This window comes from Suncus etruscus, chromosome 14 (assembly GCF_024139225.1).
Source record: "Suncus etruscus isolate mSunEtr1 chromosome 14, mSunEtr1.pri.cur, whole genome shotgun sequence".
Taxonomy (NCBI): Eukaryota; Metazoa; Chordata; class Mammalia; order Eulipotyphla; family Soricidae; genus Suncus; species Suncus etruscus.
Window position 1 is genome coordinate 6332896 of NC_064861.1, and position 27446 is coordinate 6360341.

Below are 27446 nucleotides of genomic sequence, written 5' to 3' on the forward strand. Positions count from 1 at the left end.
TTGAGGCAAAATTTCATGAAGAGGGGCCGAAGAGATGGCACAACAGTAGGGCATTTGCCTTGCACGCGGCCAACTCTGGACAGACCTGGGTTCGATTTCCAGTATCCTGTATGGTTCCCAGAGTCTGCCAGGAGTGATTTTCTGAGCACAGAGGCAGGAGCAACTCCTGACCAACACTGGGTGTGCCCCCCCCCCCAAAAAAAAAAACCAAAAAAAAATTCCATGAAGAAAAAATTTAAAAACAATGTGTATTTTAAAATGACAGTGTTTAAATAAAGATAAAAAAGAATAAAACATTGGTCAATGGACAGGACCCTGGGTGGGGAAAATAAATAAAAATGAGCAGAACAAATGATTGGGGAGCAAATTCCAAGAAAATTTTCTACTGGTAGAAAGAAACCTGGGGGAAAATTTTCTTAGGAAAAACATGGAGTAAATGTCTATTGGCAAAAGAAACTGAGAAGAAATCATGAAGAAATAAATTCTTTAGGGAGGGCTGTCTAGTCTACATGGTAGTTCTTAGAGCTTACTCCTGCTTTTGTGCTCAGAGTTCTCAGGAGATCATATGCTGTACTTAGGATTGAACCCAGGTTGCTGCATGTAAAGCCAGTGCCTTATCCACTGTACTATCTCATGGGCCCCCAAAATTTTTTTTGAAGAAAAAAATCTATTGGGTTTAAAAACCTGAGGTAAATGCCTTCTGAGAGCAAACAATGAGAAAAGTTTCCAAGGAGGAAATTCTAAGGATAAATATTTACAGGATATTATAAACCTGAGAAGATAGGTTTTGTGGAAAACCTGTAAAAAACCTAAAAAAAAGAACCTCTGAGGAGAAAATTCCAAGGAAAAATGTCTTTGAAAACATGACCAAAAAAACAAAAAAACAAAAACCACAAACAAACAAAAAATCCAAAAACCCAAGGGAATAAATCAAAGGAGAAAATTCTGAGGAAAATGGTTTTTTTGGGTACAGAGAACTTGAGAAAAATTCTCAAGAGTGAATTTGAAGTAAAAATGTCTTAGAGAAAAATCCTCTAAGTAATAAAGTTTGAGAAAAATGACTATTAGCTACTGAAAACCTGATAAAAAAATTCAAGAAAAAATTTTGTTGTTGTTTTTGGACCACATGATTTCTAAGAACAGATTATGGAGTGCTATGCAACTTAAATGCTATCAACAAGTGAACACCTTTAAAGATCAATGATTGTCTTCATTTCCTCTCCTCATCTAGATTCAATTTATGAAAATTATATGAATTTTCAGGCAGCATATGGAGAACAACTAAATTAAAGAAATATGATGGTTCCCATTTGGTAACTGTGGTTCTAAATGTGAACTACTTACTTGGTTTTGACTTCATCTTCCAACTCCCCCCTTCCAACAACCCAGGTTTAACTAAAAAATTACCTACTCTTTGGTGATGACTTTCTTAGTCAGGCCTTCTTTTCTTTACCTAGCACCTAATGCACATCCACAGGAGGGCCACTGTGTCTTCATCTCACCAAAGTAATAATGTGCTTCTATCTTTGCTGAGAAATTCCTCAGTGCCTTTCCATAGCTTTTCAAGAAAAATCCAAGTTTCCTCATGGTTGTCCTTTACTACAAAAGCCTGTCTTTCTCATCCCTATACCTCTGCCTTTCTGCCACTCTGCTCCTGTGGTGAATGTGCTTTCATTTCCTTTGGTCTTCCTTCAGTTCCCATTTCTCAATTGAAAGGTCAGTATCTCCTTCCTAAGAGTTAATTTTGCTCTCCAAAGTGCTTCCATGACAGCATTTCCTTCATCATAGATTTAACAACACTCTAGTTTTCTTTATTACTTCTCTTTCCCTATCAATTCTATTATAATGATTTTTACTGTCTGTTTGAATTCACTTATTATCCATCAAAATAGTTTTCTAGTGTCCACTCCTTTTCTAGTCATATCCCAATAGGGGAATATAATGAGACAAAAGAAGCTAAAATACATACTCTCCTGTACTTCATATTCTAGTGGAACAGAGAAAGATGGTAAATAAAGAAATTATTTAGTTGTCAGGTGAAAAATGCTAAAGAAAATAGGAGTCACAAGAAGGTCAGTGAAGGCCCCAGGGATATCTACTTGAGGTTGTAGAGAGGCAGAGTCATGTATATAATGGAGAAAGATTATAATAAGTAGGTTCAAGAATGACTGAAGTGGCTAAGGTTGATAGTAGGAGGTAGGTTGAGGAAGATAATTCTTATTTGTAAGGCCTAGTAGCTATTTCTAAGTAACAGGGTGTTTACTTTGAATATAGAAAACATTATAAGAATGGCTCAATGAATTCAAAAGGTAAATCAAGTGTTTTTGATACTTTGTATGTAAAGTAGGAATGATAACAGCAGAACCCTTGAGTTGGCCAGGATCATACTAACACAGTTTGTTAGTTTGAACAGCTATGAAGGACCTTTTGAATGAGTGTTTTTGAGTGAATTCAGTTGTGGATTTTGTATTAAAATAGCAAAGTGGAAGCCATCCCAATTATGGGGTCCATGACACTATAGAAAACCAGTGTGCAAACAGTAGAAAAAAATTACCCACCAAGTTTATCTTCAAAGCAGGCAGTGGAGGGATTGATGTTTTTCACGCCATTTTATATCTGCTTTGCTTTTTTCAGTTTGTCAGTATTAAAACATGAAAAAATGATCATGAAAAAATTTATGCCTGCTAGGTGATAACATAAAAATATTAATGATTTTTTACACTACCAATGTCATCACAAATTTGATTGAGATATTCATTACTTGTGCAGATGCAAACTTTCTCAAACTATGTGCTTAGGATGCCTCTTGGGACCTGTTTCCTGACAAGCTCTGGTTTGCCTGCTCTTAGGAAATGATTTTCTGTGTGAACAGGAGGTGGACACAGTTCCTGCTCTGTCCCCGACGACTCACAGTAAAATCTGATCCTCTGAACACTGCTCATCCTTTCTGCACACAAGACTATCCAACCAGCTTCTGCTCATAAACACACACAGACACACACACAGACACACAGACACACAGACACAGGCACACACACACACACACACACACACACACACACTCAGGGGCCCCAAAGAAGAGATCCATCTGCTAAGGGGAGGAGAAAAGTTCTCAGCATATTAAGCCATTTCGACTTAATATTTGTTTCCACAGTTTAATTAAAAATTAGACCAAATGAAGAGCATATTTTCTTAAAGTCTGGTTCTATATCTATAGGGAAGAATGATAACATGTAGTATCTAATTTCTGGAGTCATAAAACATCCATGTCTGACATTCTCAAGAGTTCTCGAGAGATAGCATGGAGTTAAGGTGTTTGCCTTGCATGCAGAAGGATGGAGGTTCGAATCCCGGCATCCCATCTGGTCTCCCGAGCCTGTCAGGAGCGATTTCTGAGCATAGAGCCAGAGTGCTGAGCCAGCCTGAGTGCTGTTGGGTGTGACCCAACAAAACAAAACAAAACAAAACTAAAAAAGAGTTCTGGGTAAGACTTAAATTAAAATTTTGGAGTGATATTATTATCCTGGTGCAATGCATCATAAGATCAGAGCAGATTTAATTTGGTTTATAAAGAGTAAATAACTGTTGGAAATAATAACATGCTGACTTATGGAGGATTTATTTAAGAGTTATTTACCTAATATTAAATAAAATTCCATGTTTTGCTAAGATGCTGAGTGAGTGAATGAAGGTCAAGGAACATAATCTCTTGTGACAATGATATGTATGTCTGGAGTATAATTCACATAAAGTTTTACATGATTCAGGCTACACAGCTCAAGTGTGTGGAAATGCCAAAGGGAAAGAATTAAGAATAGTTTTAAGAAGGTGAGAGTGTGCTGAAATGCTGTCAGCACAGAAGGCAATAATTTCCTTGACCTGGATTGGAGGGTCACAGTTTAAGCAAGGAGACAGGACTATGTTGATCAGGATGCTACAGTCCTGTGGCCCAATGTCTATCTTCAGTTCTACACAGTCCATCTGCTACCAGCCTTCACTTCTTGTGGCTTTTACCTGCAACAGGCTGGTTTTCAGCCTCTGGGTTTCTCTAGCACATTTCAACAGACTCTAGCATTTTCATACATTTGCATATAGACTTAACCCACTTGACCATAAATCAAATTCTTCAGGACATATATATTATCTTGCACACTTAGCACCCAGGTCAGTGCCTACCAGAATAAATAAATTTGGAGTAAAATGAAGCATATATGTTAATGAATATTAAAAAATTCCATTTAGCAAATTTTCTCCACTATGTTAAGACTCAAATGATCATACTTTTATCACTGGAAAAATTATGATTCAGAGAAAATTTTTTCTGTTTAAGTATTTTAGAGTTTTGTTTTGAATATATCACTCCATAATTTATATTATTTGGAGAAGTTGTGGGCACATTTTGAATACAATACATACAATGCATGTCCTTATATTCAGTTATAAATACTTGACAGAAATTTTAAGTGACTTTCTTGTTATGAATTAATTCTGATCTTTCCATCTTATGTGCTTGCTCTTGGAGAAGAATTAAATCAGAATGATTTATTTATTAGGATTTCTCAAAAATTTGAGGTGCTGACTTCCATAAAAGCTATCTTAAAGTTCAGGAAATTAAAGTAATAATATATTTTTTCTCACCTCTTGACAAAAGCAAAACCCAAGACAAAACTCTGAACATTACCTACCACCAGCCATTAAAGACAGACCGAGGTGTTTAAAATTTCTGCTCTGATTAGGCAGCTAAGCAGAAAATTGATCACTTCTCTATAGAGACCTGAGCCTGAACTAAGCTCACTGCATCTCTTCCAATTATTTAATAAATTGTTCCTTGTTGCTAAACCCCAAATGGAAAGGACCCTGAAAAAAAGTGAAATTAACAGGCTTCCCCAACCTAGTGTGATTAAGCAGACTCCCTGGTGAACCATAAAGGAAACAAATTTATGGTTCACAAAGGCCTCTCACCCTACACCACACTCAGGAAAACGTGATTTATATCAAGTAGAGTGTAAGTACTTTTTCTATTTTAAATCAAGAATGCTGAAAAACAATAGCTGATAAAAAGCGCTGGATTAGTAGGACTGAAATTGAGGACCAGATTACATACTCATCTACTCTTCAGGTGTGCTTTTAATCAAGATCAGCACTGTCAAAATAAATGTCTTGAATCATAGCCATGATCTATATTGTTGAATCCAATATAGTAGACACAAATGTATGAGCTTAATAAAATCTTCAGATGGGCTAGTGCACTGTAAGAAAGTAAATGTTTAACATTATATACATCTTAATAATATCTTTACTTAAGCATCATAATTACAAACATGTCTATAGTTGAGTTTCAGACATAAAAAAGAACACCCACCTTCACCAGTGCAATAATCCTGTCACCTAATGTCCACCATCTCCATTAGTCTGAGGATCCATATTTATTCCAATACCATGCTGTTTTGATGACAATTGCTTTGTAGTACAATTTAAAGTTGGGGAAAGTGATGCCTCCCATCTTCTTTTTCCTAAAGGTTGCTTTAGCTATTCATAGGTGTTTATTGTTCCAAATGAATTTCAGGAGTGTTTGATCCACTTCTTTGAAGAATGGCACGGGTATCGTTAGCAGAATTGCATTAAATCTGTACAATGCTTTGGGGAGTATTGCCATTTTAATGATCAAAATCCTGCCAATCCATGAACAGGGTATGTGTCTCCTTCAATTCTATTATGTCCTCTTTTATTTCTTGAAGCAGGGTTTTTTAGTTTTCTTTGGATAGGTCTTTTACCTCTTTAGTTAAGTTGACTACAAGGTATTTGAGTTTCTGAAGCACTAATGTGAATGGAATTGTTTTTAATGTCTATTTCTTCTCTATCATTATTGCTGTACAAGAAGGCCACTGACTTTTGCGTGTTAATTTTGTAGCCTGCCACTTTGCTATATGAATCTATTATTTATAGAAGCATTTTGGTAGAGTCCTTAGGGTTTTCTAGATATATTATCATGTCATCTGCAAACAGTGAGTGCTTGACTTCTTCCTTTCCTATCTGGATGCTCTTGATATCTTTTTCTTGCCTAATTGCTATGGTAAGTACTTCCAGTACTATGTTAAATAGGAAAGATAAGAGGGGGCAGCCTTGTCTTGTACCAGATTTTAGAGGACAGGTTTTTAGTTTATATCCATTGAATATAATATTTGACAGTGGCTTGTGGTAAATGGCCTTGACTATACTGAGAAAAGTTCCTTCCATTCCCATTTTGATGAGATTTTTTTTTAATCAAGAATAGGTGTTGGATCTTATAAAATGCTTTCCCTGCATCTATTGATATGATCCACATGGTTTTTATTTTTATTTTGTTGATATGGTGTACTATGTTGCTTTATTTACATATGTTAAAGCATCCTTGAATCTCTGGAATGAAACCTACTTAGTCATAGTGCATGACCTTCTTGATGAGGCATTGGATCCCATTTGCTAGGATTTTGTTGAGGATATTTACAACTGTGTTAATCAGTGATATTGGTCTGTAGTTGGTTTTGTTTTTTTTTCCAGTATTTTAGTCTGGTTTTAGTATCAGTTTAATATTAACTTCATAGAAATAATTTTGTAGTGTTTCTGTTTCTTTAATTTCCTGAAAGAGCCTGAAATGAAAAGTATTGGTAGTAGGTCCTCTTTAAAGGTTTGAAAGAATTCATTAATAAATCCATCTGGGCCTGGGATTTTGTTTTGGGGGAAGACTTTTGATTACTATTTTAATTTACTCAATAGTGATGGGTCTGTTTAAATATACTAGATCATCTTCATTCAACTGTGAAAATTATAAGAGTCCAAGAATTTATCTATTTCTTTCAGGTTCTCTTGTTTTGTGATATAAAAATTCTCAAAGTAGTCTATGATCACACTTTGAATCGCTGTAGTATCTGTAGTGATCGCCCTCTTTTTATCTTTAATTCAGTTTATCAGGTTTCTCTTTCTCTTTTTCTTTGTAAGCTTTGCTAGTGGTTTATTGATCTTGTTGAATTTTTCAAAGAACCATCTTTTGCTTTCATTAATTTTTAAATTGTTTTTTTGGACTTCATTAATTTCTGCTCTAAATTTTGTTATTTCCTTCTGCCTACCTATTTTTGTTTCATTTTGTTGATCACTTTCTGATTTTATAAGTAGGGTCATTGAGTTACTTATGTAGGCCCCTTCTTCCATACATTAGTATGCTTGTAAAACTATAAATTTTCCTATTAATACTGCTTTCTCCATGACCCACAAATTCTGGTAATTTGTGTCTTTGCATTTGTTACCAAAAATCTTTTGATTTTCTCTTTTATTTCATCTCTGACCCACCAATTGTTCAGTAGTGATCTGTTCAATTACCAAGTTTTCCCTCTGTGTCTGTAGTTTACTTCTAATTTCAGTGCATTATGATTTGAGAAGGTAATTTGTACAATTTCTATCTTCTTGATTTTTTGGAGCATATGTTCTATCCTGGAGAATATGTATGTATGTATGTATGTATGTATGTATGTATGTATGTATGTATGTATGTATGTATATAAGGCCACTTTCTTCTATTTCTCCTTTTAAAGCGAGTATATTCTTGCCAGGTTTCATTCTGGGTACCTATCAAGTAATGACAGGAACATTATGAGAAATATATGGATATCATTTTTTTTATCTGCTTGTCATTACCTGAATGCCATCCAGGCACTCGTTTTATTCCTCTCTCGTCACTCTGTGTCTCTTAACTGATGCATTTAGTCCATTAATTTTGAGAGAGATAATTATGATGGGATTTAGTGTCATTTTTGTGTGGGAGTTTGGTGTGTCTGTTTGTCTTGTCTTAAAGTAGACTTTCAGTTTGTCTTTTAAAGCTGGTTTTGAGTCTGTAAAGTTTGTGAGCTTTTCTTTTTATTATCTGTAAAACTATGTATACTTTCTTCAAAGCTGAATGTGAGTCTGGCTGGGTGAAGTATTTTAAGTGAAGCATTCATTTAATTTAGTTTTGTCACTATATCCTACCATTGTCTTGTGGCCTTCAGGGTCTTTTGTGACAGATCTATGTAAATCTTAAGGATGCTCTTTTGAATGTAATTTTCCTTTTTGATCTTGCTGCTTTCAGTATTCTTTCCTTTTTGTGGGATTCATCATTGTGACTAAGAAGTGTCTTGGACGCTTTTCTTCAGATCTCTTTTAGCTGAACCTCATACAGGATTTAGTTGCATGCACTCTTTTGCTCCAGAGTTTCTCTGCAATGATGTCCTGTTGATTTTGAGGATTTTTTCCCTGGGTCTCTGGAACTCCAACGATTCTTATGTTGTTTCTGTTCATTTTTTCATAGACTTCTATTTTTGTTTGTTCACATTCTTTGAAGATTTTCTCATTGTCTGATTGTTTGCTTTAAGGTTCTTTTCCAATCATTTCTGTTGTATGGAATTGTTATGTATCTTATTTTTCAGCTCACTGACTCAGTCCTCAGCTGCTGTTGCTCTATTGGAGAGGTTTTCCGGTGAGGTTTTCATTTCATCTACCAAGTTTTTCAGACCTGTTATTTCAATTTGGAGTTTTCTCATTTCTATTTTCATATCCTCCTGATTCTTGTTTGTGTTTAGTTTAGCTTGATTCATGCCTTTTTTTTTTTTTTTTGCGTTCTATGAACATCTTCCATATTTCTTCTCTAACCCTTTTCTCTGAAAGGTTAATTAGGTGGTTCACATTTTTTTTTGGGTCATTGGAGCTGCCATCTTCATTCTTTATGCATGGTGTTGGTGTTGGTCTTCATTGTTTTCCCCTTGTCATGCTTGTAGGGTGATGTTTTCTGTATGTTTTGTTAGGGTTCATTGACTAGGAGAAGTATATAGCTGCAAAATGACCAGGTCTCTTGGACCCCACCCTTCATGGTTGGGACCATCTCATCACCATTCACATGGCTTGAGCAGGGTCCTCAGGATGGGGTTGGTCCCAAAACAGACAGCCAGTGGTCTTGAGCAGCAGCCATGTTGAAAAGCATGTGGCAGGGATCCTAAGACTTTTAATTTAATCTTAATTTTAATTTAATTTAACTTTTAATCTTACTTTTAATTAATTTAAATGTAGATAGATACTCATGGCTCTTGGCTATTGTTTAGCAAAGCACAGATCTAATCAATTAGCTCAACATTAGGTGAACTGGATTCTAACTCAGTTCTGTCGCTCACTGCCTTGTGATTTGTTTAAGGTGTGATTTGATTCTCTCTGATGCTCTTTCTATTTTGCAGGAACATTGATGATTCTTCTAAATATTTTCCATTTTATTTAAAAATAGTCTTGATTTCAGCAACAAGAAATGATTTATTAGTAACTAGAAAATGATACCATGACTTTACTCTTCTCCCCAAGAAAACCAGGCATTTAATTACTCCAATGATCCACACACATTATATGATTCGTATGCACTGTCATCTGTTGGGAACACCTAAACTGATTTTGTTCTATTAATACCTGATGAATTGATGCATGCCTGCCTACCACTTATTCAGTTTACTGGGTGCACCGAATCAAGCACAATTGTTGTTTGCTGTGATGAGTACTATGGAGCTGAGGAAAAGGCAGCTAACATAACTTGGGGGAGTTTGCAGATGTGTCTGAGTGGTTTTAAAGTTTTTTTCTAAGGTAAACAAAGTCTTTTTCTCAAGAATCCATCTAGCTATTGGGCCCTGCCAGTCTCTCTCTCTTTGTCTTTGTTTTTTGGAGTGCTCACCTAGTGTTGCTCAGGGGTTACTCCTGGCTATGAACTCATAGAGTAATAATAATGAGTTGTTATTAAAGGTCCATATGGGATTTTAGGGATTGAATCCGGTTGGCTGCATGCACAGCAAATGCCCTACCTGCTGTGCTATGGTTTCACACCCATTCCCAGACTCATGCATTGGGTCCACACCTTGTCTATGGTTTTGCCATATCCCTCCTCATGTGGTAGGGGTGACCTGAAACTTCACTTTGTGAACCTGGATTCTGGAATTCACCACCCTAATCTCTTGCAGGGAATGGGAGAAGTCTGTTCCTCCAAAGGGGAAGCATACCTATAGGGCACACCAAACAATAAATGAGAGAATAAGAGTGCGGATTTTGCACTTGAACCTCTCAGAAAGTTAGTTTGTGGGGCCGGAGCAGTGGCGCAAGTGGTAAGGTGTCTGCCTTGCCCCCGCTAACCTAGGACGGACCGCAGTTTGATCCCCTGGCGTCCCATAAGGTTCCGAAGCCAGGAACGATTTCTGAGCGCATAGCCAGGATTAACCCCTGAGTGTCTCTGGGTGTGGCCCAATAAACAAAAACAAAAACAAAGAAAGTCAGTTTGTGCAAGCAAGAGTCATCAGAGCCATCAGCTCAGAAATAAACTGAGTGGATGTGGAAGAACAAGTGGGGGCGGCCAAGAGCAGGTACCTCCACATGTCTCCTCATTCATGCTGGGACCTTTTTGGACAATTCTATATAGACCCTATAATCACAAAATTCAGAGGCTGATAACACAGGAAACTGATGATAGATGGGCTTCATGAAGGAGACATTTTTTCAAGGCTTTCTTTCATTGAAATGGTGTAAAGACTAATTACTGTGTCTAGTTCTTCACAGAATAGGTCAGAAGGCCTCTGCGGATGGACTCCCTCCTGTGTCTGTGTGTTTGCAATGAAAACACTGCAGGGTGACAGGACTTAAGAGCTGTAAGGAGACGCGCCTATAACTTCTATCTCACTCCTTTAATGGATAACAAATCTGAGGCCCCAATTATTTTCATTTGTCTAGGACAATAACACTTAGCCAGTTTTTAAATGGAACCAAAGTCACAAATAGAACTGATATACAATCCCGAGTTCATGAAGAAAACCAAAGTAAGATAGAAAATACAATCATCCATTCAGATATTGGATTCCTCCCAGACTTTTCTTCCATGGCTATGCTTTGGGGTCACTACTGAACATGTTCCTTTGAAAGCTGACTTTTTGATTTTGACCCTAATTGAAGGGAAGTTTGGTGCTACTGTTTTCACACTGAGATGACTGACAGGCCCCTTTGCAGGAGCATCTGCTCAAGAATCCATACAAAGCTCCCTGTGTCCACACACTTTATTGAGAGTTGCACGCTGGGGTCCATAATGCAACAAGAGATGGATTGCTGAGGAGGCAATGCACCCTGATTGCCCCACAGATATAATAGCTCACCAAAATGGGTTTCATTAGGCTTGATATCTACAAAGACAATTGTGGACACTTATGTTGCTTGTGGTTTGAGACTTCCGGTGCGTCTCTCTCATCAGATGAAGTTCAGGAGCAGAAGGGCTGCTGCTGCTGCTGCTGTTCTATGCTGGTGGGGAGAGCTGGCTGGGCCCAGAGTAGCTAAGCAATAGGGAGCACCTTCTCAGGTCTGTGAGTGCAGTGTGGGGGTCACCATATTTACTCATGGTCAACTGATCCATGGATAAGTCATTTCAGTCTTATTCTCAATGGAGTAGAAGCCATTATTAATGTCTAGGTTACTAATGGATAGAAACATTGATATTCACTTGACTGAAATGTAATTAATGTATTTGTAGGAAAAAACTGAAGGTAACTATAATGTTTTGGACTTCAGTGCAAACTTCACATCGATGCATTTGAGTTTTTAACTTTATAGACATCCACAATTCAGATAGAGGTGGACATCTCTGTGGTAGAGTTTGGATAGCTCATGATGGAGGAGGGAGAGAAGGAAGAAAGTGTTTCAGGGTCAAAGGGATTTCATCTGTGAAACCTTAGATATATTATGTTGGATCAAAAACTATAAAACTAGATTATATCTTTGGTATATTATATTTATATATAATATACATATTATATATTTATTACATAGATAAAATTTGTCTTTTTCATATCTTCTAGAGAAGATCTCCTCCCCCAAACTGTCAATTTTGCCTTTGACAATATGAAATTTGTCGAAAATTATAGAACTAAATGGTAAGAACATCAAAAGGAAAACTGCCTTCAAAAGTACTGTTTACACTGGAGCATGAATGGGGGCCGTGAGTGGAGGCATTAGCGTGGTTAAGGTAACTGAGCCTCAAGATCATATATGTCAACATAATAGTAAACACATTACCTTAAAGCTAATACATTTTAAAATGTTGTTTAAACTTCTAAAGAATCTTTTAAAAATCCAATATTATGAGAGATAGTCCTTGATTTGATCTATTATAGTAGCTGGAACAGTTCTCTATTTAGAGAAAATCCAGTTTATTTACACTTATGCTTTTGCTTTTTAAAAATCTCGTACTTGGGGCTGGAGTGATAACATAGCTGTAGGGCATTTGCCTTGCATGCAACTGGTCTGGGACAGACCGGGATTCCAACCTGGGCATCCCATATGGTTCCCCAACCCAGAGCCAGGAGTAATCCCAGAGAGAAGCTGAGTATGATCCAAAAACAAAAAACAAACAAACAAAAAAATCTCGTACTTAACTTGTTCACAAACCCAAAGGTCATGTTGAGAAAAAATTGCACAGCACAATTAAATAAATGTGGGACAACTTAAACTGTATACCCCACCTAATTATTATTATTATTCTATCAGAGATGCTCCAAATCTCTGGATGATTATTTTTGTAATAGAAATGATCTAGACTGAATGATAAAACACTCCCCACCTGACATATAAACAACTTGGGAAGAACTTAGTTTTAGATAGTTCTTAACTTTTTCATGCATTAAAAATATTTAAAATTTATTTTCCAATAGCTCTCAAAACCACACTCCATCCCCACATTCCCTCTCCACACACAAATTAGCCAGCCTGTAGGCTTTGCAGACTGTATGAAAGATGGAATTTGGTCCCACCCCCCTTTGATTTGTTTAAACTGGTGGATGAGTTGGGGAATATAGGGAGAACTATTCATGTGCGGTGATAGGTAAGAATATTTATAACAGAGGAGAAGCTGAGAACAGTGATGATATGGAGTAGAGAAGGAGGAAGGTATATGCTCAAGTTCTAAGTAGACCACAGGGTAATGTACTTAAAGTCTACAAGCCAGTCAACAGCATATTACCCCGGCCCTCACACCCCACATAGGGCATTTCTGTCTGCCAAGTTGTGTCACCAGACATTGGTCTTAACAGCAAGACTTCTCATTCGTGGGACTCTCGGTGGATCACATTTTCATGTGGTTAGGATCTCACTTGATTCTCCCCTAGTAGTCATTGAGAGAGGTAGAAGGGGAATTACTGCCTATAGCGGGAGGTCAGTAAAAAGGAGGATTTCACACCAGTCCTACACTACTAAGAAAATACCCCCAGGACAATGCACTTTGCTGGCTTCCAGAATTTTAAGCTAAAACACACACAGACTCTCATACACATAATATATTTGAAAGAAAAAAAATTTACAAAAAAAAAAAAAGATTTCACCTCATGAAAACAAATCATATTTCCAGTATTCTCCTTCTTTCTTTGAAAACAGTTCAATAAGGCAGCAAGCACAACTGGCTTTTTTAAATGAACGTTTTAAATCATAGAAATATTTTACTTCAAGCAAATATAAGAGGTAACACTCAGTTTATCAGGAAGAGGAATTAAGGGATTATATTGTTTTACGAAAGATTGTGAACAGAATTGCTTTAAAGAGCACAATTCTCCAGCACATTTAAGAGATGTTGATTTATGAAAATCTGATTCATACAGAACTTTACAGGAATACATCTGTTATATAAATCCATGCTCACCTGTAATTTACTCTGGTGGAAACAATTGAGTGATAATAATAATAACATACTCAGAGTTCTTCATTATATATTTTAAAGTGCTTTCCTGTAATTTGCAGCATTTTCCTTTGGCTACTTCGTGAGGGAGGCAGAGAGTATCTTATTATGCTTTCTTTACAGATGAGAAATTGAAAGGTTAAGTGGCTTGCCCAAGGTCAGACAGGCCATTTGTTCATTTACTGCCCTTTGAGTGATGGAGTTTTAACAGGATAGTCAAGGAAGTTAGCCTCCTCCTTCTAAAAATTTTTTTAAGCAGCTGGAAAAGCTATTAAAACAGAAGTGGGTGATCTCACAAACATAATGTTGAATGAGTGAAGCCAGACACCAAAGTGTACATGTTGCACGATTCTATTAATAAAAAAATCAAATGCTAGACGAGGCTAATCTCTGGTGACTTCCTGGAAGAGGGGGATGGGCTCTGGAGGGAACGATAGGGGAGTTCGGGATATAAAGTTCAATTTGTTGATCTGGTTTGTGGTTATTTGGTAACACTCACAGTGAAGTCACTTAGAGGTGGGTTTAGGACTGGATCTACTTTTCTTGATATATTCAAGGACGTTTCCTTCTAAAAATGGTTTCACATCTTCTAAAATCATACAATACAAGTTAGAAGATCCTTTTATTACACATAAACTTTCAGTTAATTCTCTTGTTGTATTTAAAAAATGATAATAAATTAGAAGAATTTTTTTTAAAAAAAGGAAAGGCCTATAGACAGCTTATCCAGGAAGAATTTCATTGTACAACTTGTGACCATATGGGAAATTGGGTACAAGAAGTGGGTATCATGATTAATTCAGGACTAGGCAGAACACCCTTGCTAAGTGGTCTGAAGGTAGAAGTTGTAGCCAAATGGGCTTCTGTTGTGATTCACATACTATATCCCAAGAGTACACAGGAATTGAAGGAAGGTAAGTTTATAATTTAAAAATATATGCCTATTTTGGGGCTGGAGCAATGGCACAGTGGTAGGGCGTTTGCCTTGGTCTTAACAGCAAGACTACTTATTCGTGGAACTCTCGAACAAATATATGCTTATATATACATACATACATACATACATATATACATACATACATACATACATATATAACTATTTTATTTCAGAATTGTGTGGTCTAGGATACTACTCCATGCATCAGTGTTGAAGCTAGAAGCAATGACAGAAATTTAAGCAGGATGTGTAAAGATATAGAGAGAAAGGAGGACTCCTGAGAATTCAAAGTTGCCTATTGTAAGAATGTAGGGAAAAGTCCAAAGCCATAGTCCAGTGAGAAAAGTGTTTGCCTTGTATGGAGTCAACCTGGGCTTGATCCCTGGCACCCCAGCACCCTGGAGTGATTCCTGAGCACAGAACCAGGAGTAAGCCCTGATCAACACTGGGGATGCCCCCCCCCAAAAAAAAAACCAGTAACAAGAATAAAAACAAAAGAATGTATAGAAGCGCCAAGTTTTGCTCACTGTCCAGGATAAAACAATAAATGCATCCTTTTGTGTTAAGCAGTTTTATAATATTTTTAAACTTTCAGCAGCTTCCTTCCTTCCTTTCATCCATCCTTCCTTCTTTTCGTTCTTTCTCTCTTTCTTTTTCTTCCTTCCTCCTTCCTCACTCCCTTCCTTCCTTCCTCTCTCCCTCCCTTCCTTCTTTCCTTCCTTCCTCTCTCCCTCCTTCCCTCCCTTCCTATCTTCCTTCCTTCCTTCCTCCCTCCCTCCCTCCCTTCCTTCCTTCCTTCCATCCTTTTCTTTCCTTCTTTCTATTAGAAACCATAGGATAACTACATTTGTCCCACACTTGCAACATAAATACAATGTCTAGATTAAGACCAGAGTTAGATTGGACTAACTCACCATTGGTGACATAGAAAATGTAAATTGAGATACTTGCCATCATGCCTTGTTCTCCTGGTTTCCCTGGTTCACCCTTAAAAAGAAACAGTGATAATCTTATTAATACCATAAACAAACATTCGTTTTTATTTTCTTCTGCACAGTATCTTCTGGAACACAGCAAAACATATACTGAAAGTCTCTCTTGTTAGAGGACAAATTCACAGCAGTTTCTTTCATAACGGGGTTTGTGAGAAGTTTTAAAACATAACTTTTTGAAAAAAAAACACACATACAATTAAAGGGATATATAAATGAAATATGCCAAAACATTTGTGATTATGGGCTGACCATAGTTTTTCCCTACTAATACAGTCATTTTGAATTTTTTAATTTGTGGAGAAATATTTTTTTATTTCTATACTATTGAAATAATTTACTAAAGTAATATATAAAAGTAAATTTCTAGTCCAAAAGTTATATCATAAATACTTTTTTTTTTTTGGTTTTGTTTTTAGACCATACCTAGTTATGCTCAGGGTTAATTCCTGGTTCTGCACTCTGGGTTGGTTGCATGCAAATGCCCTCCCCTCTGAACTATCTCTCCAGTCCCTATAAATACATGTTAAAATATTACTAAATAAATGCATGAAAATTGTCAAAAGGTCACCTTAAGGCACCCTTTCCACATATTTCTTTCAATTGCTGTGTTGGGTTGCCTTTTCCAAACTAAACCTGTATTACTCTTCCTAATATTCTTTTTTTTTTTTTTTTTTTTTACTTTTTATGGGGGGGCACACCCAGTTATGCTCAGGGTTACTTCTGGCTATGCACTCAGAAATCGTTCCTGGCTCGGGGGACATTACGGATCAACCCAGGTCCATCTTGGTCAGCCTTATGCAAGGCAAACACATTACTGCTGTGCTATTGCCCTGGCCCCCTCTTCCTGATATTCTGATCTTAGAAACTACATACTTCTCCGTGAAGTCATATATCAAGTATTGAAGCTGTGTTTGTGTTGATTTTTATTTCTTTACCATGGCAAAACGAAACACATATAACCTTTGAATCATTTTCATTAAAGAGCTTTTCAAGCAAAGGACAAACGATACTTAAACCCAGACACATAGCTATCCAACCACTCATTTTACTATTGAACAAGGATTTTTGGCTATTGGCTTTGCTTGGTGCTTTGGGTAATTGCAAAAGGGGTTCATGCTGGATTTTCTTCCCAGTCTCTGCATAAACAGCAAAGGTCTTTTCCATTGGTACTTCTGCTTCTATGGAGAATATTATCAAGCTATTTCCCAGGGGTCTCCCTGGGACAATTTGGGGGCACCACCTTAATTGGTGTCTTTCTGGACTTACCTGACTTACCTGAACTTACCTAAGAACCAGCTTAGTGTCTATTCAAGTTCTGTGGATTTTGATGTATTCCATAGATTAAGGAGCTATTTGTTGTGCTATTTGAAGTCAGGGGCCTTTTTCAACCCCACCACTTACCCCCCAAATCCTTTCCCATATCTTCTCTTAATTCTCAGTCCTTAAAAAGAACCAAAATCGTGATTCAATAAAACAAATACTTGTATGAACAACCAATCCAAAGAATAACTCACGGGTACACCTGGCATTCCTCGGGGACCATCCTTCCCTGTGTCACCTGGTGGCCCCCTGGGGCCTGGAGGGCCTGGGGGGCCTGGAGGCCCAGCCTGTCCTTGGTCACCCTAGGATTAGAGGAGAAAAGCGAGCAGTGACCACAAGGGATAAAGACCCAAGTCATTTCCGCACCTCTCATGTGCATGATCTAAGCCATGTTTCCAGGATGAAAAGAACCAGAGCAAGCAACCCCAAGCCTAAAGGCAATTTGCCTGCCAGCAGGGAGCAACATGCATATTCATGCTGGGTGAGCTGAGGCCTCATGGCTCCAGAACCTCCTTCAGCTCTGCAAAGCGCCTGTCTGGGAGTCACTGAGCTCAGTCCTGCTCTGATTGTGCAGAACTGGATCTGGGAGAAGACTGCTTCCGTTCTGTTCAACTTGCTTGATTGGGAAGTGGCATCTGTGTTTCCACAGAGGTTGACTGTTTTATACCCCAGATTTTTGCTCCCAGGAGGGGGATGGCCATACAGCATAATTATTGATGAAATCATTGACTATCAAGAGCACGGAGAAATGACATCTATTATTAGAGGCCTCTTAAGCAGTTACTCTCTCTCTTAAATTTTTTTTTTTTTTTTTTGGTTTTGGGGCCACACCCAGCAGTGTTCAGGGGTTACTCTTGGCTCTGCACACAGAGGTTACTCCTGGCAGGCTCGGGGGACCAGATAGGATACAGGAGATAAAATCTGGGTTAGCCACATACAAGGCAAATACCCTACCCACTGTATATCATTTCGCCCCTCTTAATTTTTAAAATAATAATTATCTTTCTTTTGAAAGGAAAACACAATAATATAGGTATACCTACAGGTTTTTCTTTTCATATATATATGAAAACATTTTTTTGGTTTTGGGGTCACACTTCAGTGCTCAGGGATTACTCCTGGCTCTGCATTCAAGAGTCACTCTTGTCAATGCTCAGGGGACCATATGCTCAAATGGTCCCATGCAAGGCAAATCCTGTTGTATTATTGCTTGGGCCCGATTTTTAGATTTTCATATCCATTTTGAGCATAGGAAGCTCAGGAAACAATCTATTGTGAGGGTGTTTCCAAATAAAAAGCCCCCAACCCCAGCTCAGAGAAATGAGTGGATCTTCCCCACCCCAGACCCCTCCTTCTGTCATCCCACCCCATGCAGAGCCTAAACATGTGTAGCAAAGAACGAGGCAAAAGCAAGAATCAGCACTACCTTAATCAGGCGGCGTTTAATGAGCTGCTGATCAGCAGAGAGAAAGCCATGATTGATTTTAGGAAACACCATCTGAGCAGTCAGGTGAGGTCAGAGGTTGAAGTTCAGAGGTGAGAGAGTTGAGGAATAAGACATCAGAAGGTGCCAAGAAAGAAATAGAGAGAACCACGTTAGACTGATCATGGCAGTTGAGTGGCACAGAACTGGTACTTGGATCTGGTCTGGCACTCTCCGGCTCCAGCGGGCAAGTCCAGTCTTTGGGTTAGGGCATGAAGCTCAGAATTCTGCTGATGGATTGTTACTTGGCGGGTCATAGGCCTCTCTCATCAGGTTTTGAGTTTCCGAGGAGCTGGCCAGTTTGCACTCTGAGCAGACCATCCAGGCCCAAATACCAGTTTGTTATCCGTTGGCTGCAGCAGCCAGCATCAGAGAGCATGAACCTGGGACACATCTTTCAATGCTCAGAGTCCTAGGAATTTGGGGTTGTCACCTGTGTGGAGAAATAACTGCATCCCTAAATAATTTTGCCTGCCTCTCTTTGTCCTCTGCTCCTCTGTACTCAGGTTCTCCTTCTTGAGAACTGTATTTTGTACCTGGGGAAGGAGAAAGGGAGGGTCCTTCAAAGCCTGGAGAAGGAGGTGCATAATGAAAACAAGTATCTGGGCATGGAGGGCTGTGAACAGGTCCTGCTCGCTCTGATGCTGGCTGTGGGCTCAGACGGAGCATGTGGCGGTGCCAACCACAAACCTTGACGGTGAGGATCTGATTACTGTGCAGAGCGGCGACTGTAGGGAAGGCTGGCAGACCCTAGGGAAGGGAACAGCACCCAAACAACACGACACAGAACGTCACAGACATTGCACTGGTGGACAAACAGCAAACATGCACTGAGCGCCCTCCCTCTCCTGCTCAACGTCTGGCTGGAGACACCGTCTCATAGTCCTTCGGGGAACACCCATGCTGAGCCCCTGCTGTCTCTGACTGTAAGAGGGAGTCACTGGGAAGTGGGGTGCAGTTATAGTGTTTTTGCTAGCTCCCACACATTGTTAATACAAGGAGACATCGCTCCAGGTGCTTCCACAGAACCCTGGGTGGATAATCTGCCTACACTGGGGTCCTTAGGTACATAGTCGGTCTATACTGGGCCCCTTTGGATAGTAAGTAAACTCTGGAGTCCATAGGTGGATAGTCTTATCTACACTTGGTTCTCGAGGTGAATAGTCTGTCTACACCGGGGTCCCTGGGGTGGTCAAACAACACAGGGTCTATCTGCTCTTGAAGCATCTGTCTTATGTGCTCATTCTGGAAAACAGAAACTTATCCGAGTGCTCCTGGTGGTGAGAGTGATCCTCCCCACAGAAGATTCTGGTTGCTCTGCCAAGCGGGGGTGTGGAAATCTATCTCTCCCAAGGGACCATTCTTGACAGTAATTGCATCTGTCACAATGCTTTTCCCAAAAAACTTGACAGTTCACACGACCCCTTAAAGCAGAAAAGTGGTTTTTGAATCCCGCAAGCCCAGAAGATGGGGAGGAAGGATACTGTTGACCTGCCTCTGTGCCTTATCCCCACAGCTGGGAAGGTCTGAGGGAGAAGTAGTGCTTTTGTTCTGGTTCTGTTTTAGCCACGAGTGACCCCAGAGTCACAGTCCCTGTGCCCCTGCCCCTACCACACACAGAACATGTTTACCATACAAATACAATAGACAACAACCACAATGATAACACAGGCTCCAGGGCGATGGCTTCCTCCTCACCGCCACTCTCCTTCCAAATCTATTTTAAGAATTTTTAAAATTGCAGAATTTTAAATGTTAAGAATTTAAAAAAAATTTTAAATTTAAAAATTCATTTTGTGCGAGAATTTTTGGGTATTTTGTTTGTTTATTTTTGTTTGGGGCCATACTTTGGTGATGCTCAGGGGCTACTTCTGGCTCTGCACTCAGGCATCTCTCCTGCAAGGCCTGGAGGACCATATGGGGTACCAGGGATCAGAACTGGTTGGCTGAGTCCAAGGCAAAAGCCCTCCACACGGTGCCTTTGCTCTGGCTTCTTGTACTGTTTTTTAACCCTCGCCCCTTATTTCTTCCTTAGTAGGGATATATTTTTTCTTTTTTTTCATTGTTGTTGTTTTGTTTTTCAGGCCACACCCAGCAATGCTTATTGACTCCTGACTCTTGGCTCTGTGCTCAGGAATCACTCCTGGTGGTGCTCAGGGAAATCATGCCGGGATCAAACCTGGATCGACTATGTGCAAGATAAGTGCTCTACTCATTGTATTGTCGCTGTAGTCCTATGCTATCCTTTCTTTTATTTATTTATTTTTTTGTTTGTTTTTTTTTTGGCTACACCTGGCGATGCTCAAGGGTTACTCCTGGGACCTGATGGAATGCTAGAGATCAAACTCTGATCATCCATGTCCAGACAAACACCCTACTTGTTGTGCTATTGCTTCAGCCTATATTTTCCTTTTTAAGAAGTCAGCAAAATAATGTTTGTAGTATGATAACCTTTCAGTAACCATAAAGTATTTGAGTGTCAGTCTTGGGAGCTTCTTGAGAGCCGAGCTTTCTCCAAGACAAAGCAAAGAAAGTCTCATCCTCTTGCCAGAACCTCTCTAATAAGACTTTGAAGTGACTGGGGAGGTTTGAAGAGACCTACATCTTTTTTGTCTTCTCCCCTCTAAACACAGATTCGACACAAATTCAAAAATGGTTACAAGTTGGAAAACAGATGTGTACAATTTGTTTTTGTTTTACTATGGAATATGAGTTTAAAATGTTATTAAATGGTAATGTGCCAGCATCTGCCCATCTGTGATTCATTAGCCCGATATTACAGTCCGAATTTTCTATAGAAACCTCATCTTTATGTAACAGAGAACAAAAACAGATACAAACAAGGCGTCTATGAGCGATCAGAATCTTGATTAGTAGCGATAAATCATAATGTCACTTTGAAACAGGATTATCTAACAAAAATAATTTATAATTAAGGCCCTGGAACACCACACATGGCAGATCTGACCAAATATTAAAATTGGAATGAATATAAATAAGACACTTATTACAAACAGCATAGCAAGACCAGTTGGCTGATAGATCATATTTTCTAAGCTTGATCACAATTTAGCTGAACTCAAGAACACTGTCATTTGGTCTCCAGGGTTAATGACATATAAAGAGGGGTGTGTGGTCATATAGTCTTACCCTGATAGTTCCATGTCCTCAACCAGAACATTCCTGTGAGGAACCAGATTTTACATTCTGCAGTTGTCTCCCCATAAAAATCCTATCAGCCAGATACTGGTGCTATACTCAAGATTTTGATAGTGAAGTAGGTAAAAGGTGTCCAGGAGTTTCTGGAGTAAGGAAACAGATGGTATGAGTCTCTTAACTTGCAAAACCACTTGGCTGGACTACTAAATCTCAGGACAGTCATGCATCTCACACTGGGGTGACATCAGTCATCTCTTTTCTATCAGGGCTCAAAGGCATTGGTAAATGTTATGCATCTTTCCCAAGAGAAACTTGAATGGACAACAATCATTTCAGTATTTACATGTCAAGCAAATACTGACATAGTAGGAAGTACAAATGTGGAAAGGCCTCCGTCTCATTGAGGCACTGGTAGATGATCAGATCAGGTTAGGACAGTGCATGCATGAAAGCCCTAGCAGGACCAGCATGGAAAGTCTTGGAGCTTCAGATGCAATTGAAAAAGGAAAAAGACCAAGCTCTCCTCAAAGAATCTCCTCAAAGAATTCTCCTGCAGAGAATCTGGCCTCCCAGCTCCCAGCAGGCAGTGGGGCAGTGGGCTTCACTCAGGAGGGCTGTTGGGAGATGTCTGAATGGCTGGTTCTGGATCTGTAGGTCATGGGCTGGTTTGACCCAGGTCTGCCAGGCAGCCTATACTGTTCACACAAACAATATGCTTTTTCACTAACTGTGCCATTCTCTGCCCCCCAAAGTATCATTAGTCATAGTCCCTTCGAAATAAGTGGAATGGACATATTTCAGTGGATTTTACATCTCTAAAAACTTGCCTGGTACACAGATGGCTTGAGTGGGTGTGGAAAAATTGTTGTTAGGAAAATATGGAAGGAGAATCCAGGAATAAGCTGAAATGCTGAAATAATTGGTGCATATGTTCACCCCTGAAATATTTCTAATTCTAGAGAAGTAAAATGTACAAGAATGCAAAACTATCTTCAAGCCCCGGTCTTTACCTGAGAGCACTCAGAGAACTTCAAGATTCTTCCTGAGACTCTGTAATGTCAGGGATCATCGTGGGGTCCATTGAATTGACCCAAGAGGAACTCTGGATCCTTCCAAAAACATCTCAAAAGAAAGATGCACCCTTACCCCAAAGTGATGCTGAGCAACTAAAAGAATTTCTAAGAATTGCTCCGAACAACTTGGAAGTTCAAGATGCAACTGCTCCATACGATCTGCTCCATAATGATGAGTGCTACATACTTACATTATAGTGAGAAAATTTTATGTTTTGTCAAGCACATTCAATAAGGGTATGATGGAGCCAGACATTTTAGCTAGGCCTTCTCATTTCAGACTTTGTCATCATGTAATTTATGTGTTTATAATTTCCTTCTACTTATTTTAGAGCTTCAGTATTAGAGCTGAGCAGAGTCTAATATTTGACAACTATGAGGAAGTGCTACTTTGAATGTCTCTGGCCATTGAGATATAGGGAACTGTGTTCCTTTCTCATGGAGTGGGTTGCCTAGTGAGAAAAGTGAACCCTAAAAGCAGCGGAAACTTAAAGTCAGAGATGCCCACAAAATTAAGGACAAGGAGCCTCAAGACTACCTAAGAGGAAAAGAAAGGATGGTGTTGGCATACTCAGAGGAATAAACAGAGACATCTCTTTAGGAAAATATCACAGTAGTCTAATTGAGGGGGAACTAGAAGGAAAAATTAATTATAGCCACATGCAATGTCTCAGAGGTGAGGTCACAGGACTTGCAGCTGTGCAGAGAAAATAGGGAAAGAAAGCAAAAGGTGGACCAAGGTCTGACACTGGGGCAAAGGAGGGGGAAAGAAGAAATCCAGGATGAAGAAGGTCGGGGGAGTTTAATGGGAAAATGGAATTAAGGGTGCAACATTCAGATTTGTGGAGTCTAAGGTATCAATGGGCAGCATTTAGGCACTCACATAAACCAACCAGGAGAGAGGTGGGCAGTTAGGAAGTTGGTGACTTAGGTGATTGGCAGAGGAAGAAAGAAGTTCAGAGAGGATTGATGTAAAGGATTCAATACGGTACTTTCTTTCACTGCTTATTGGATCCCTCACAATGTGGCACTGAGGCACATACTGACTTTTAGGAACAATGGCTCTGACAGTCAATGCTCTCTGGGAAGCATGAGAGGCTAAAGGCATATGGAGAAAAAAGATGTATGTATGTTTTCAAATTTTAAGGGTGGTCAGTAGTTCTAACATCAAGTCACATGGAAAGAAAAAGCATGTGGTATGCAAGAAAAGTGAATCCTTAAGTTTCTTCCTCATGTAAATAGTATCATGATTTTGTTTGCCCAAAAATAGATCATGCATCACCAAACAACTATTACAGTAGATGTGTGTGTAGCAAAAAGCAAGATGGTTTTTCCTCAAAGTTGATAAAATGATTACAAGCTAAAAGAGACCAGATGGGGAAATAGTATAACAGAGAGCAAAATATATTTAGGTAAATGAATAACTTGGGCTTAACAGCAGGCACTATGAGGAGGTTAAAGAAGTAAAAAATTGGAAGAAAAACCTTGCTGCTAAATCATTCCATATTGCAGGAGATGGTATAATCTGTCAAATAGAAAAATTGATTCTATGAAACAAAATAGCTAATCCTTAAAGCAACCAAATGAGTGTTGGAGCCTGTGACAATCAGAATTTATAACTAACTGGGAAAATCTACTTTATGGAAGTATTAAACCTGGAAAGAACTAGCTCTCTGTAATTAAATATGAATATTGGCTCCAAATGTTAATTTTTTCTTTCTTTTTATTTTCTTGTTTTTTAAAAAAATGCTTTGTCATTCACTTGTACTTTATTTTAAATGTTAACCTTAGTCATCTAGGACTTTATTTTTTAAAATATTTTTGTTTGTTTGTTGCCACACCCAGCGGCGCTCAGGGGTTACTCCTAGCACTGCAATCAGAAATTGCTCCTGTCTTGGAGGACCATATGGGAAGCCTGGAATTGGGTCAGCCACGTGCAAGGCAAACATTGTTCGGCTGTGCTACAATTCTGGCCCTTATAAATTTAAATTATAAAGATGAATTTAGTCTCTACTGTTCTGTGTTCTGAATCTCTCCTGAGTGTGCTGAGAAGTGCACAGCAAAATTGCTCTCCTAGAGGCTCCAGAAAAGCACAGACACTCCACTTCACTTCACGGCTGCATACTCTTTCTAATGAATGAACCCCACCATAACACACAGAAAAAAATCACACTCAAGAGTGACAATGGGAAAACCTTGCAGGCAAACACCATGAAGATGATAGCTCTGATAACCAAAAAAATACCAACCATCTGATTAACCTCTCAGATAGGAGTTTAGAATTGAAATATGAAGGATCCTTAGATAAATCAAAGAAAGCATAGCTCTAGCTGAACAGAACACAAAGACAAATTCAGAAAACTCCAAAATAAAGTAACAGATATGAAAAACACGGTAGCTGAACTAAAAAACACAATGGAAAACTTCTCCAACAGGGGAACAGCAGCTGAGGACAGAACCAGTGAACTGGAAGATTAAATGCAGAACAACTCCATACAGCAGAAGAGATTGGGAAAGAACCATAAGGCAAACAATCATACAATGGAAAAAGTACTCAAAGAATGTAAACAGATGAAAATAGAAGTCTTTGACAAACTCAGCAGAAACAACATAAGAATTATTGGAGTCCCAGAGGCCCAGGAAGGGGATCCACAAGAACAATCAACTGTCAAAGACATCATCACAGAGAAACTCACAGAGCTAAAGACTGCATGCAATCAAATCCTGCATGCTCGAAGAGTACCAGCTAAAAGAGACCCAAAGAAACACACCTCAAGACACATCCTACTCACAATGACGAATCCTACAGATAGAGATAAAATACTGAAAGCAGCAAGATCAAAAAAGGAAACTACATTCAAAGGAGCATCCTTAAGATTTACTGCAGACATGTCACAAGAAACTATCAAGACCAGAAGACAGTGGTGGGATACTGTGACAATACTGAATGAAATGGAGGCTTCACCTAGAATACTGCACCCAGCCCAACTCACGCTCAGGTTTGAAGGAAGGATACATAGCTTCATGGATAAGCAACAGCTCAGAAACTTTACAGATGCAAAACCAGCCTTAAAGGAAAACTAAAAGGTCTACTTTAAGACAAGACAGACCAACAGACACGCCAAACTTATACACAAAGAAAACATTAAATCCCATGACAATCATCTCCCTCAATGTCAATGGACTAAATGCACCAGTTAAGAGACACAGAGTGGTTAAATGGATCAAAAAGATGGATCCAACCTTCTGCTGCCTACAAGAAACACACCTGAATACTCAAAACAAACATAGACTCAAAATCAAAGGCTGGAGAAAAATCATCCAATCAAACAACACCCTTTTAAAAGTTGGCATGGTCATATTAATATCAGATGACACAAACTTTAGACTAAGAAAAGTTATAAGGGACAAAGATGCAGTAATCCTCAGACACAAAGAGAGGAGGGCTGGAAGGTCCAGCTCACAACATGAAGCTCACCACAAAGAGTGATAAGTACAGTTAGAGAAATAACTACACTGAGTACTATCATAACAATGTGAATAGATGAGGGAAATGGAAAGCCTGCTTAGAGTACAGGTGGGGTGGGGAGGAGGTAGATGGGAGACATTGGTGGTGGGAATGTTGCACTGGTGAAGGGGGGGTGTTCTTTACATGACTTAAACCCAAGTACAATCATATTTGTAATCAAGTAGTTTAAATAAAGATATTAATAAAAAAGAAATAAATAGAAAGGTGAATTTACATTCAGTAAGTTAAAAACTAAGAATATAGACTACACATTGACAAATGTTGTTAAATATTATTATTATTCAAAATGCTAAAACCAACTGCAAAAGATGTGCAAATAGGTAGAAAGATAGACTTCAAGGTCAGCATGTGTAAAATATAAGAACAAGAACTCAAGTGACACAGACCGAAGAAGGCTCAAGCTGTGCTCCATGGTCTCACCAAGAACTAGAAGGTTCTTGGAAAGCATTTGCTAAGGTTATATTGCTAAAAAAAAAAAAGGGGGGGGGCTGGCAAAAGATAAGCACCCATGAAGAGAATCAGAGTTTGCAGGATTTCTGAAGATGCACTGTTTAGGTCTAAGGTCCCCAGATACAGAAAGCAGGGAAGAAAAATAAAGCACACTTGAGGTTTGGGAGATGGTACAAAACCAAGACCTTTTATTTACACAGACCTTGCTGTCTTTGGAACAGAGCCATGCTAAGTGAACATAAGGAGAAACAGTTCTTCCTGAGACTTTCTTATGGTGATGATGGTGATCAAGTCAGATTTACGTTGCTAAGAGCAATCTGTTCAGGAACTTTACAGACATGAATTGTTGTTACCTACACATTAACCTTTGGGCAAATAAAGAATGTAAAGCACCATGAGATTAAGGATTTTAGCCACATATTTCCAAGTAACTCTCTCAAGCCATCTGCTGAGTCCACTGTGAGTCATTCTACTATCCTCCATGCACCCTCTGCCTCTTGAAATGCAGCCACTTGCTCAAGATGAATAAGCTCTTGAACAAGCTCCTACTATAAACACGATAATATTTTGACACTGAGATCAGAAAAGCAAGCCAGAGAGAGACGATCCCAGCTCTCAGGGTGCCTAGAGTCTAAGGAAGATGGGCAGCTCTGATCCCAGGCATGCAAGTGTGGCTGGGTTCTCTGGGGAGCTTCTGATGTGCTCTTTTTCTCTCACCTTTCTCTATTTCCTCTATTTCCTTTCTTTCCTCTAGTAAAG

General features: G+C 38.9%; 1 protein-coding gene across 1 annotated transcript in view; it reads right to left on the reverse strand.

Annotated features, from left to right (window-relative positions):
• COL25A1 (collagen type XXV alpha 1 chain) overlaps positions 1-27446 on the reverse strand; it is a 554610-nt gene that overhangs the window by 117248 nt on the left and 409916 nt on the right. Inside the window, exons 8-10 of the mRNA XM_049786981.1 lie at positions 18420-18491; positions 17188-17295; positions 15630-15665 (exon numbers count right to left, since the gene is read on the reverse strand). Coding sequence (XP_049642938.1) covers positions 15630-15665; positions 17188-17295; positions 18420-18491 — 216 coding nt within the window. The remainder of the gene's footprint in view (positions 1-15629; positions 15666-17187; positions 17296-18419; positions 18492-27446) is intronic.